The sequence below is a fragment of the Carcharhinus amblyrhynchos genome, chromosome 14 (genome assembly GCF_965287045.1).
Source record: "Carcharhinus amblyrhynchos chromosome 14, sCarAmb.v2.hapA, whole genome shotgun sequence".
NCBI lineage: Eukaryota > Metazoa > Chordata > Chondrichthyes > Carcharhiniformes > Carcharhinidae > Carcharhinus > Carcharhinus amblyrhynchos.
In genome coordinates, this window is record NC_137337.1 from 31,943,998 (window position 1) to 31,957,640 (window position 13,643).

At 40.7% G+C, this 13,643-nt stretch overlaps 1 protein-coding gene across 5 annotated transcripts in view; it reads left to right on the plus strand.

Annotated features, from left to right (window-relative positions):
- The window catches only part of klc1a (kinesin light chain 1a), a 77,709-nt gene that overhangs the window by 27,166 nt on the left and 36,900 nt on the right, over positions 1 to 13,643 (plus strand). For all 5 annotated transcript variants that reach the window (XM_080202581.1, XM_080202584.1, XM_080202582.1 and 2 more), the window contains exons 6-8: positions 702 to 789; positions 1,273 to 1,374; positions 3,904 to 4,077. In XM_080202581.1, coding sequence (XP_080058707.1) covers positions 702 to 789; positions 1,273 to 1,374; positions 3,904 to 4,077 — 364 coding nt within the window. The remainder of the gene's footprint in view (positions 1 to 701; positions 790 to 1,272; positions 1,375 to 3,903; positions 4,078 to 13,643) is intronic.

Here is a 13,643-nt window from a genome sequence, read left to right on the forward strand (position 1 = left end):
CACCAGGTTAAAGTCCAACAGGTTTATTTGGTAGCAAAAGCCACTAGCTTTTGGAGCGCTGCTCCTTCGTCAGGTAAGTGGGAGCTCTGTTCACAAACAGGGTACATAAAGACGCAAACTCAATTTACAAAATAATGGTTGCAGTGCTCTGAAAGCTAGTTGTTTTTACTACCAACTAAACCTGTTGGACTTTAACCTGGTGTTGTGAGACTTCTTACTGTATTGTACAACAGTCAGACATGAAACCTGTTTCTCTTTCTTTGAATTACATAAGCAAGTTTGAATTGCCCATTATATATTCCTGGTGTTTATTTCATTCATTAGTTGTTATATTATATTTTGGTCTGTGTAAAATTTACGTAAACCTTTACATTGCAGTATTTTATAATCTAGTCTTCAGTAAATAGTCTTGTTTTCAAAATATCTAAAATCCTTGAAAGAAATATTTTTGTTTATAACTGCTGAACTGAGCATTCTATCAAATTCATAAATTGAGAAATATACCAGTCATGGAATCACTCGCACAGTGAAACAGTTCTATATGTTTCACTTCCATATTGTTGTGAAAACCACAAATGAATAAATGCGAACAGATAATTTTTGATTGTGGTAAGGACATGTGAAATCTGAAATTTTAATACTTGAACTCAATACAATAAGCTTCAGTTGTGCTCCTATTTTTTAAAAAAAATGTTCTTTAGGGACCAGAACAAATACAAAGAGGCAGCAAACCTGCTTCATGATGCCTTAGCCATTCGGGAGAAGACCTTGGGTAAAGACCATCCTGCGGTTCGTATTTTCCTTTTTTAGTATATCTGTATGTTATTTGCATGGAAATCTAGAATAAGGTTTAAATGTTTCTTCACATTAAACCAACAGGCTGAGATTAACATCTTCCATTCCTAAATGATGAGCAGGTAGGGAGGTTAAATTGCAAATCCATCTATTGGTTCAGTTACGAAGATTCATTATCTACATGCCCTTGATCATGAGTGCATAACCCAGAAATTATATATACCTGAAGTAGAGTATTCTGGAGAGCTTTCATTGATTTTACTTGATTAATTTTTGAGGGACTGATATCTTCTAATGCTACACTTCTGACAAAAATTGACACTGCAATGTAATGCATAGGTATGAAATCCACACTTTTATTGAATTAAATTTTGATATTTCTGAATTTGATCTATCCTTTGATTACATTAAATTAATAAGATGTTGGTACTTTTTTGTAAGAAAATCCTTGTAATTTTCTGATTGGATTTCTTTCAGGTGGCAGCTACATTAAATAATCTTGCAGTACTTCATGGAAAAAGGGGAAAATATAGAGAAGCTGAACCCATGTGTAAGAGAGCTCTGGAGATCCGTGAAAAGGTCAGTAACTTGAAGAAACAATAGTCATACATTTGACAGTCAAATCCTGTGCATTCAGAAATATTCTTCTAAAATTTTTCAGCAAAAATGATTATTTTGAAATTCGCATCAATACTCAAAAACTGAATTTGGAATCCATTTTGTCATTGATGGCAAGGCATCAACAACATAGTATGTGTTAATAATTGTAATCTCGGATAAATGATCATTTTGAGCAGCATTGATATTAGACAAAGAGCCTTAGTCTTTATAATGTTCAAGAGATCAGTTCACCTGCGTACTTTCAGGGAAAATAATAGGCAATTTATGATACGTATCTGCACCCACCGAAGATTGGATAAATGTGAAGGAGAGAACTTTCCATACTATAACATTTGCTCTTGATATCAAACTATATGAGTAGTTAGTGAGAGATTTATGACTTTCAGATTTTCAGACCATTCAAGTAACCGAGTTAGGAAGTAATGGTGACTTAAATAAAGTGCAGTATTATTTTATAAATTGGGGGAAAAATGTCACGTACAGTTAAGGAATATCCGTCAGCAGTGGTAGAAAATTTGGCTGATTGGACCACTGAATTTGCTACTAGTGTAGCTACTCTGCATGTATGATGTACTGGGATATGTCAATTTTATTTGAGTATAAATTAAACTTTTTTTATTTTAATTTTGTGTGGATCTCTAGCCAGGTCAGTTTAAGATGCTGAGCACTTCTGCTATATTTCAAAGTAATGCATTTAATCCAGGCTTTAAGGCCCAGGATTCTTAAACTAAACTTCTTTTTACAGAAAAAAACAATTTGGGGTCTTGCGTTGTTCAAGTGTTTAAAAATATTGCACACAGGAATAAATAATGTTGTTGGAAATAAGTTATTTTTAGCATGGACTGTGATTGATTGCAATTTGAACAGTGATAATGGATGAACTGATCTGGTATATTGTTTTCGGCAGCAAAATTCTAGTAACTACAAAAATATGTAAAGTACTGATGTTACGAACCCCCTGATAAATGTGAGGATATCCCAAAACTCAGAAGGGTAACTTGGAACACTGGTTCTTAGTGGAATATATTTTCAATTTGGTATACTGAGAGGAAAGATGTGCAAATCAGAGAGGAACAGTCCAATTGTTTTGTGATTCATAAGAAAAACACATAAGGACTATAATACACTGCAACTGTACACTTTTTTACACCAATGGCTAGACACAGTGTCACATGAAGTTATCCCACTGTTTCCAATTACCTACGTTTGTCCACGTTTGAGGAAATATCCACAGTTTCAGCGACAGTGTAATTATCTTGTTTTGAGTCTTGGATTTTAACCAGCCAACCTTTTAGAAACAATTTGTTTTCATGGGTGACTGTTCTCTACATCTGGGTGTGTCTGTGATGGTGGCTGCTACTGTGTTCATTTTCCCCAGTTATTGTGCTTGTCATTCTTTCTTTTTTTGATACCCACCTTTTATTGTCCTAGTTTTTAGCATTTAAATGCCTATTCCCTTATCTCTCCACTTTGAAGTTAGCTTTTCTACACCCCATTGTTCTCCCATTGTCACATTGTTTAAAGTTTATTTATTAGTGTCGCAAGTAGGCTTACATCAATACTGCAATTAAGTTACTGTGAAAATCCCCTAGTTACCATACTCTGGCACCTGTTTGGGTATACTGAAGGTTAATTGTGGGAAGAAATTGGAGCACTGAGGAAACCCACGCAGATATGGGGAGTACGTGCAAATTCCACACAGGCAGTGATCAAAGCCAAAAATTGAACCTGGTTTTCTGACGCTGTGAGGCAGCAATGATAATCAGTGTGTCATGTGGAGATGCTGGCGTTGGACTGAGGTAAATACAGCAAGAAGTCTCAACAACAGGTTACAGTCCAACAGGTTTATTTGGTAGCACAAGCCAGTAGCTTTCAGAGCGGTGCCCCTTCATCAGGTAAGTGGGAGTTCTGTTCAAACTAACCACTGTTACCAGGCTGCCCATAGTGTTTACATAGGTAAACATTTGCATTTCTCACTGGCATGCTAATTTGCAAATCAAAACACCACTTGTGACAGCTGCCCTTATTAATTTTTCCTTTTTTATTTTATCCAATTCAGTATTTTAATTTTCCCCAATTTTTAACACTTAGGTCATCTTATCGAGCAAGGTTGTCATCTTCCATTTTACAGCAAAGTGCAAATTTATTCCATCTGTTCGTAGGAATGTTTTAAGTTACATTGACTTAGCAAGCATGTGGACACACACTCTGAACTGCTATCCAGATTTAGCAATTCATCCAAATTAATTGGTATTGCTATTTGTTCAATATGAATTTGGGCAAACGAACGACTCTTAATCTCTCCTGTTAAATTAGCTGTTTTTATTTTAATAAGGTCAATTACTGCATTACCTATATATTGTACAATTTCATAGAGCACTTTCTGGCATCTGTCTCGTATTCTTTCATTTGAGAAACAGTGAGCTGCTGAACGCATTCAAAATTGGGAATATTAGACTCAAATCTTTCTATGCTTAACTTCCTTAGGTATTGGGTAGGGATCATCCTGATGTGGCAAAACAGCTAAATAATTTAGCACTATTGTGTCAGAACCAAGGAAAGTATGAAGAAGTAGAATATTACTATGAGCGTGCATTGGAGATTTACCAAACCAAACTTGGACCTGATGACCCAAATGTGGCAAAGACGAAAAACAACTTGGTAAGACTGCTTAACTATATTAAATGGTTAAATATAAATTGTAATCAGCTACATACAATTTATAAATGGCATAACATATTTATCTTAATTAGATGACCGGTTAATAAACTGAACTTGGGCCATTTATATCAATCTATGGATTCAACTTAAATCCTTTTACCAATTCTCACCCTCTTTTCCTGTCCAAATTCTCGCCCTCTCTCTGTCCATTTTGCATCTGTCTTGTGCTTGCGCGTGCTCTCCCTCTCCTCCCCCTTGTACTTTTGTTTTCTCTTTCTTGCTCTCCCTTCTTATGCAAGTGCAAATTCTTGGCAGGGTAACTTTCACAACTGTAGGATTACATTTATTATTTTTGAGTTATCACTGTTATGTAGCGAAATACTGGAACTGATTTACATGCAGCAAGATCCCACAACTACAATGAAATAAATGACCAGATGAATAGTCCTAAGGTTGCCTAAGAATGGAGGATAGTTCAGAGTGTGGGAGAACTGTTTGAATAATGTCTTGGGATTTTTTTTTACAAGCGTCTGAATTTGTAGATGATTTAACATCATAACTCTGAAAGATGTCACCCCTGACTGCAGTGCATTCAGTACAGCAGAGTTTCCTGTATGGATTGAATGATGTGGGTATGCTGGCGTTGGACTGGCGTAAACACAGTAAAAAGTCTGACAACACCAGGTTTTAGTCCAACCTATTTATTTGATAATATACTCACAAGCTTTCGGGGTTAGTCCCTTCGTCCATTCACCTGACGAAGGGACTAACCCCGAAAGCTTGTGAGTATATTATCAAATAAATAGGTTGGACTACAACCTGGTGTTGTCAGACTTTTTACTGGATTGAATGATACAGATATCACTTAGATCAGGCTTGTGTAGCTTTTGTTTTGCATGGGGGGGCTATATTTCAATTTTTTTCTTGGGACAGATGAACAAATTTTGGAATGATATGACTTTAAACTTTAAGACAACTTTTTGTGTGTGTGTGTGTGTGCAGCTTACTTCCAGTGTCATGGTGCTCACTTGCTCACACTCAACCAGAGTTTTTTAAAATTGAGTTGGTGTATGCGCCACTGGCTAGCTTTATTGCCCATCCCAAGTTAGTGTTGAGAAGGTGTTGGTGAGCTCTTTCTTGAACTGCTGCAGACCCTGAGGTGTAGGTACACCCACAGTGCTGTTAGGGAGGCAGTTTAGGATATTGACCCAGTGGCAGTGAAGGAACGACAATATATTTCCATGTCAGGATGGTGAGTGACTTGGAGGGGAACCTCCGGGTGTTGGTGTTCTTAGGTATTGCTGTTGACCTTCTAGATGGTTGTGGCTTTGGAAGGTGCTGCCTGAGGAATCTTGGTGACTTCTTGCAGTGCATCTTGTAGATGGTACACACGGTTGCCACTTTTTGTTGGTGGTGGTGGGATTGAATGTGGAAGGAGTAGCAATCAAGTGGGCTGAATGGTTTCAAGCTTCTTGTTCTGTTGGAGCTGCACCCATTCAGGCAAGTGGTAAATATTCCATTACGCTCATGACTTGTGCTTTGGGGAGTGTGGAGATGAGTTATTTGTCATAGGATTCCTAGCTTTGGTCTACTGTGGTAGCCATAGTATATATTGGCTAGTCCAGTTCAACTTCTGGTCAGTGGTAAGCCCCAGGATGTTGTTTGTGGGGGATTCAATGATGGTGGTAACACTGAACTACAAACAGAAATAAACCTGTACAAATACAGAATGATGGACTTTAAGCTGGTGTTATGAGACTTCTTTCTGTAGTAACACTAAACGTCAAGGGAGGATGGTTAGATCCCCTTTTTTTTTTGCTGGAGATGGTTGTTGCCTGGCACTTGTGTGGCACAAATGTTACTTGCCACTTGTCAGTCCAGGCTTGGATATTGTCCAGATCTTGCTGCATTTGGACATGGGCTACTACAGTAGCTGAGGAGGCACGAATGATACTGAACATTGTGTAGGCATCAGCAAACATCCCCACTTCTGACCTTATGGGAGGAAGGTTATTGATAAAGCAGCTTGAGATGGTTGGGCCGAGGACATTACCCTGAGGAACTACTGCTGTGAAATCCTGGAGCTGAAATTGACCTCCAATCATCACAACCATCTTCCTTTGTGCCAGGTATGACTTCAACCAGTGGCAGGTCTCCTCCCTGGTTCCTTGATGCCATACTTGATCAAATGCTGCCTTGATCTCAAAGGCAGCCACACTCACCTCAACTCTGGCATTCAGTTCTTTTGTGCATGTTTGAACCAAGGCTGTAATGAGGTCAGGAGCTGAGTGGCCCTGGTGAAACCCAAATTGAGCAAGTGACACTTGATAACGCTGTTGATGGCCCCTTCCATCACTTTACAGATGATTGAGAGTAGACTGCTGGGGTGGTAATGGCCGGGTCCTGTTTCTTACGTACAAAATATGGCCTGGGCAATTTTCTATATTGTAGTTGTACTGGAAAAGCTTGGCTAGGGACTTGGCAAGTTCAGGAGCACCCTTAAGTACTATTGTAGTATCTTCAGCCGTTTTTTGATATTACGTGAAGGTTGAAGTAGATAATTTGCTGAGCACTTTTTTGGCTGAAGATTGTTGCAGGTGCTTCAACCTTATCTTTTGCACTGATGTGCTGGGCTCCTTCATCATTGAGATTGGGGATATTTGTGGAACCTCATCCTCCAGTAAGTTGTTCAATTGTCCTTTGTTTCATGGCTGGATGTGGCAAGACTAATTACATAGCTAATGTAAATACCCCTTTCAAGAAAGGATGGACGCAGAAAACTATTGGCCAGTTAGCCTAATATATTTCATAGGGAAAGTGCTAGGATCCATTATTAAGGAGGTTATAGTAGAATACATAATTCAAAAAGGGAAGTAGAGAGAAAGGGAAATATAGACCAGTAAGCCTTACATCAGTAGAGGGGAAAATTCTCAAATCCATTATCAAGGACTTTATAGCAGAGCATTTAGAAAGCAGTGGCAGGATCAGACAGAGTCAGCATGAAATCATGCTTGACAAATCTGTTGGAATTCTTTGAAGATGTAACTAGTAGAGTTGACAAGGGGGAGCCAATTGTTCAGGTATATTTGGACTTTCAGAAAGCATTTGACAAAGTCCCACATAAAAAGATTATTGTGCAAGATTAAAGCGCGTGGGATTAAGGAAGTATGTTGAGATGGATAGAAACATGGTTGGCAGAGACGAAACAAAGAGTAGGAATTAATGGACTCTTTTCAAATTGGCAAACAATAACACAGGAATCAGTGCTGGGAACCCAGCTATTCACAAGATATATTAATAATTTGGATGAGGAAACAAAATGTAACATTTCAAAATTGATACCAAGGTGGGTGGAAGGGTGAACGATGACGAGGATGTAGAGATCCTTCAGCATGATATGGACAGGTTGTGTGAGTGGGCAAATGTAGTATAATTTGGAAAACTGTGAGGTTATCTACTTTGGAAGCAAAAACAAGAAGGCAGGTTACTACCTGAATGACTGTAAATTGGGAGAGAGGAATGTGCAGCAGGACTTGGGTGTCCATCTGCACTGGTCACTGAAGGTAAGCGTGCAGGTGCAACAGGCAGTAAAGAAGGCAGATGTGTGTTGTCCTTCATTGCAAGAGGTTTCAAGTATGGAGCAGGGATGTGTTGTTGCAATTATACAGGGCCTTGGTGAGGCCACACCTAGAATATTGTGTGCAGTTTTGGTCTCCTTTTGTGAGGAAGGATGCTGTTGCTCTTGAAGAGAGTGCAGTGAATGTTTACCAGGCTGATTCTGGGGATGGTGGAACTGATATGAGGAGAGATTGACCAGGTTAGGATTGTTTTTGCTGGAGTTCAGATGAATGAGAGGGGACCTCACAGAGACTTATAAAATTCTGACAGGATAAATGCAGGGAGGATGCTCCCAATGGTTGGTAGGGGGAGTCCAGAACCAGGGGTTACAGACTGAGAATTCGGAGTAGATCTTTTAGGTTGGAGATGAGGAGACATTTCTTCACCCAAAGAGTGATGAGCCTGTGGAATTATTACCACAGGAAGTAGTTGATGCCAAAACATTGAATGTATTCAAGAGGCGGCTGGATACAGCACTTGGGGTGAATGGGATCAGAGGTTATAGAGAGAATTATGGATTAGGCTACTAAGTTGGATGATCAACCGTGATGGTGATGAATGGTAGAGCAGGCTCGAAAGGCCAAATGGCTTCCTCCTGCTCCCATTTTCTATGTTTCTGTCATCATGTTTTGAGCCTGCAGAGCCAATATGCATTTGCTAATGGGAACTTGTGTTTAACTAAGCTGTTAGTTTTTTTTAAACAAAGTAACATTCAAGGTGGATAAAAGGGAACTGATAGATGTGGAGTACTAGGGTTTCCAAAATGCACTTTGGAAAGATACCACATCAAATCTTACAACACGACAAGAGCATATGGTGTAGGGGATAAGGTGTCAGCATGGATAAAGGATAATTGGCTAATGGGAAGTAGAGAGTAGGGCTGAATGGTCTTTTTCGATTGGGAAGCTGTAACTAGTGGAGTGCCACAGGGATCAATGTTGATTTCTCAACTATTTTACAATCTCTCACTGACTTGGATGAAGGTAGCAAATGCGTGGTAACAAAATTTGCTGATGACACCAATATTGGTAGGAAGATTAGTCATCAAGAGGAGGTGGAGAGTCTGCGTAGGGATGCAGACAAGAGTGGGCAAAATTTGACCAATAAGAGTATACTGTGGTAAATGTGAACTAGTTCACTTTGGTAGAAGGAATAGACAAGCAGTATACTATTTGAACAGAGAGAGATTGCTGAACTTGGTACTGAAAGGGGAATCTAGGTGTCTTTGTATTTGAATCACAGTTGATATGGAGGAAAGACATTGGAATGTTGGTGTTTATAGCAAGAGAATGAAATATAAAAGTAGGGAAGTTTTGCTAAAGCTCTATAGGGCTTTGGTGAGAATGCATCTTGAGTAGTGTGTGCACTTTGGTCTCATTTAAAAAAAAACATGTAATTGCTTTAGAAGCAGTTCAGAGAATTTTCACTAGGCTTGTTCACTGGGCTCTCTGTGATGAAGGGTTGTCTTGCAAAGAAAGATTGAACAGATTAGGTTTATACCAGTTGGAGTTTAGAAGAATGGGAGGTGATCTTATAGAAGCATGCAAGATCCTGACAGGACTTGATAGGGTGGATACCCAAAGATGGTGGAATTGTTCAGCTGTTTATTATTTGTTGCTTATGCTGTTTGGCACATGAGTAGTCCTGTGTTGTAGCTTCACTAAGTTGATGACTCATTTTTAGCTAAGCCTGATATTGCTCCTGGCATGCCCTCATTGAACCTGGATTGTTCCCCTACTTGGTGGCAATGGTAAAATGGGGCACATAGAAACTAGAAGCAGGAGTAGGCTATTCGGCCCTTCAAGCCTGGTGTGCCATTCATTTTGATCATGGCTGATATTGAATTCAATATTCTGATTTCCCTCCTTCCTTCCCATCCCCAATATCCCTTAATTCCTTTAGCCCGAGAACTATATCTAATTTCTTCTTGACATCAGACAATGTTTTGTCTTCAACTATATTCTATGGTAGTGAATTCTACAGATTCACTACCCTCTGGTTGAAGAAATTTCTTCTCATTTCAGTCCTAAAAGGCTTACCCCTTATCCTCAAACTCTGACGCATTGTTCTGGACTCTCCCACCATTGGGAACATTCTTACTGAATCTACCTTGTCTAACCTTGAGTTTTGATGAGAGATCCCGTCTCACTCTTCTAAACTCCAGTGAATATAATCCTAACCGTCTTATAAGAAGAAATACTAACAGTCCTGCCGTCTCAGGAATTGGCCTGGTAAACCTTTGCTGTACCCCCTCTTTAGAAAGGACATCCTTCCTCAAATAAGGACACCAAAACTGCACACAATACTCCAGGTGTAGCCTCACCAATGCCCTTTACAATTACAGCAAAACATCCCTAGACTCCAATCCTCTCACTATGAAGGCCAACATACCACTGGCCACCTTTACTGCCTGCCGTAGTTGCACGCTTACTTTCAGCGCCTGATACATGAGGGCACCAAAATCTTGCTGAGTATCCACCTCTTAATTTACAGCCATTCAAATAGTAATCTGTCTTCCTATTATTAATCTGCACACAACACTCCAGGTGTGGCCTCACCAATGCCCTATATAATTGCAGCAAAACACCTCTAGACTCCAATCCTGTTGCTATGAAGGCCAGCATACCATTAGCCTTCTTTACTGCCTGCTGTACCTACATGCTTGTTTTCAACGACTGATGCATGAGGACATCAAAGTCTCGCTGAGTATCCACCTCTTTCAATTTACACCCATTTGAGTAATTATCTGTCTTCCTGTTATTGTTTCCAAAATGGATAATCTCACATTTATCCACATTATACTGCATCTGCAATGCAGATGCCCACACACTCAGCCTGTCCAAATCGCGCTGAAGTATCTCTGCATCCTCCTCACAGCTCGCTCTCCCACCCAACTTTGTATCATCTGCAAATTTGGAGATAATACATTGTTTTCTCTTCCAAATCATTAATATGTAAATGTGGGGTCCTAGCACAGATCCCTGTGGAACCCCACAAATCACTGACTGCCAATCAGAAAAAGACTCATTTATGCCAGTCCTTTGCTTCCTATCTGCTAACCAGCATTCTATCCATCTCAAGACATTACCTGCAATCCCATGTGCTTTAACTTTACATCATAGTCTGCTATGTGAGACCTTGTCGAAAGCTTCCTGCAAGTACAAATAAACCACATCCACTGGTTCTTGGTCAACTCTTCTAGTTACGTCCTCAAAGAATTCTAATAGATCCATTAAGCATGATTTCCCTTTTGTAAATCCATGTTGGCTTTGATTATACCACTGCCTTCCAAATGTTTAGTTATGGACTCTAGCAGCTTCCCCAGTACCTATGTCAGGCTCATTGGTCTATAGTTCCCTCTTTTCTCTCTACCTCCCTTTTTGAATAGTGGGCTTATATTAGCCACCTTCCAATCTGTAGGAACCAGTCCCGAGTTCAAAGAATTTTGGAAAATGACCACCAATGGATCTACTATTTCCAGGGCCACTTCCTCAAGTATTCTGGGATAAAGATTACTAGGACTTGCATATTTATCCACCTTGAATCCCATCGATTTCCCCAAAGCCATTTCTCTAATGCTGATTTCCTTCAGCTCCTCACTTGTTTCTCTCAGAACTTCTGATACATTGCTTCAGACTTCACAAAGGAAGACAGGAGTAAAGTACAAATTTAATTCCTCGTCCATTTCTTTATTCCCCGCTATGAATTCTCCCGTTTCTGACTATAAGGGGCTTGCATTTGTTTTTGTCAATCTTTTTCTCTTAACTGACTGTAAAAGTTTATATAGGTATGTATTTATGTTCACTGCTAGCTTACTTTCATACTCTATTTCACCTTTCTTAATCAATCCCTTGGCCCTCCTTTGCTGAATTTTAAACTGCATTCAATACTCAGACCGTTTGCTTTTTCTTGCTAATTTATATACTTCCTTGAATCTGATACTATTTCTAATTTCTCTTGTAAGCCATGGTTTGGCCACAATTCCCTTGCCACTCTTGCACCAAACAGGAATAAATAACTTCGAGAGTTCACCTATTCGTTCTTTAAATGCCTGATGTTGCCTGCCCACTGTCTTTCCTTTTTAAGCAATGTTTCTCAGTCCATCATGGCCAATTCATGCCTCATATACCATAGTTATCTTTATTGAGATTCAGGATCCTGGTCTCAGAATCAAATGTGTCACTAAAGTTTATTAAGTAGGCTTACATTAACATTGCAATGAAGTTTTTGTGAAAATCCCCTAGTTGCCCCCCTCCGGCAGCTGTTCAGGTACACTGAGGGAGAATTTAGCATGGCTGATACACGTAACCAACATGTCTTTCAGACTGTGGGAGGAAACCAGAACACCCGGAGGAAACTCACTCAAACACTAGGAGAACGTGCAGATAGTGACCCAAGCTGGGAATCATAAGAACATAAGAAATAGGAGCAGGAGTCGGCCATCTAGCCCTTCGAACCTGCCCTGCCATTCAATAAGATCATGGCTGATCTGTCGTGGTTCAGTTCCACATTCCCGCCCTCTCCCCATAACCCTTAATCCCCTCGCTTATCAAAAACCCATCAACCCGCGTCTTAAAAATATTTAGCGAGGCAGCCTCCACCACCTCAACGGGCAGAGAATTCCAGAGATTCACCACCCTTTGAGTGAAGAAGTTCCTCCTCAACTCCGTTCTAAACCGCCCCCCCCTTTATCTTGAGGCTGTGCCCCCTAGTCCTACTGTCCTTTCTGAGCGGGAAGAGTCTCTCCACCTCTATCCTATCCATCCCATTCATCATCTTATATGTCTCAGCGAGATCTCCCCTCATTCTTCTAAACTCTAACGACTACAAGCCTAGTTTATTCAGCCTCTCCTCATAGCTCAACCCCCTCAACTCCGGTATCAGCCTAGTAAACCTCCTCTGCACTCCCTCCAAGGCCAAAATATCCTTGCGCAAGTGCGGCGACCAAAACTGCACACAGTACTCCAGCTGCGGCCTCACCAATGCCCTATACAGCCGCAGCAAGACCTCCCTACTTTTATATTCAATCCCCCTCGCTATGAAGGCCAGCATCCCATTAGCCTTCCTGACCACCTGCTGCACCTGCAGGCTGGGTTTTTGCGACTCATGCACTAGGACCCCGAGGTCCCTCTGCAGCGTCGCCTGCTGCAGTTTTTCGCCACGTAAGTAATAGTCCTTCCTACCATTCTTCCTACCAAAGTGGACCACCTCGCACTTGCCAACATTAAATTCCATTTGCCAGTTCCTGGCCCATTCGCCCAGCCTATCTAGATCCTTCTGCAGACTCTCCACACCCTCCGCGCAATTTGCCGTTCCACCAATTTTGGTGTCATCTGCAAATTTCAACACCATACACTCGGTTCCCTCCTCCAGATCATCTATATAAATGGTAAATAGCTGAGGCCCCAGCACCGACCCCTGGGGCACTCCACTAGTCACCAACTGCCAATCCAAATAGCACCCATTAACCCCCACTCTCTGCCTCCTATTTGACAACCAATCCTCTATCCACGCTAACACCCTACTCCCAACTCCATGTCCCCTGACCTTCTGCAATAACCTCTTGTGAGGTACCTTGTCAAACGCCTTCTGAAAATCCAGAAAGACCACATCCACCGGCTCTCCTCTATCCATCGCCCGAGACACATCCTCATAGAACTCCAATAAATTTGTCAGACACAACTTCCCCTTAACGAAACCGTGCTGCGTCTGCTCTATCAAGCAATTCCCCTCAAGAGGCCTCACTATTTCCTCCTTGATGACGGATTCTAACATTTTACCTACAACAGACGTTAAACTAACCGGCCGATAATTCCCTGCCTTTTGCCTGGCACCCTTCTTAAACAACGGCGTAACATTAGCCGTTTTCCAATCTTCCGGCACTTCCCCGGAATCCAGCGACTTTTGGAAAATATCCACCAAGGCATCCACTATCACCTCTGCCATTT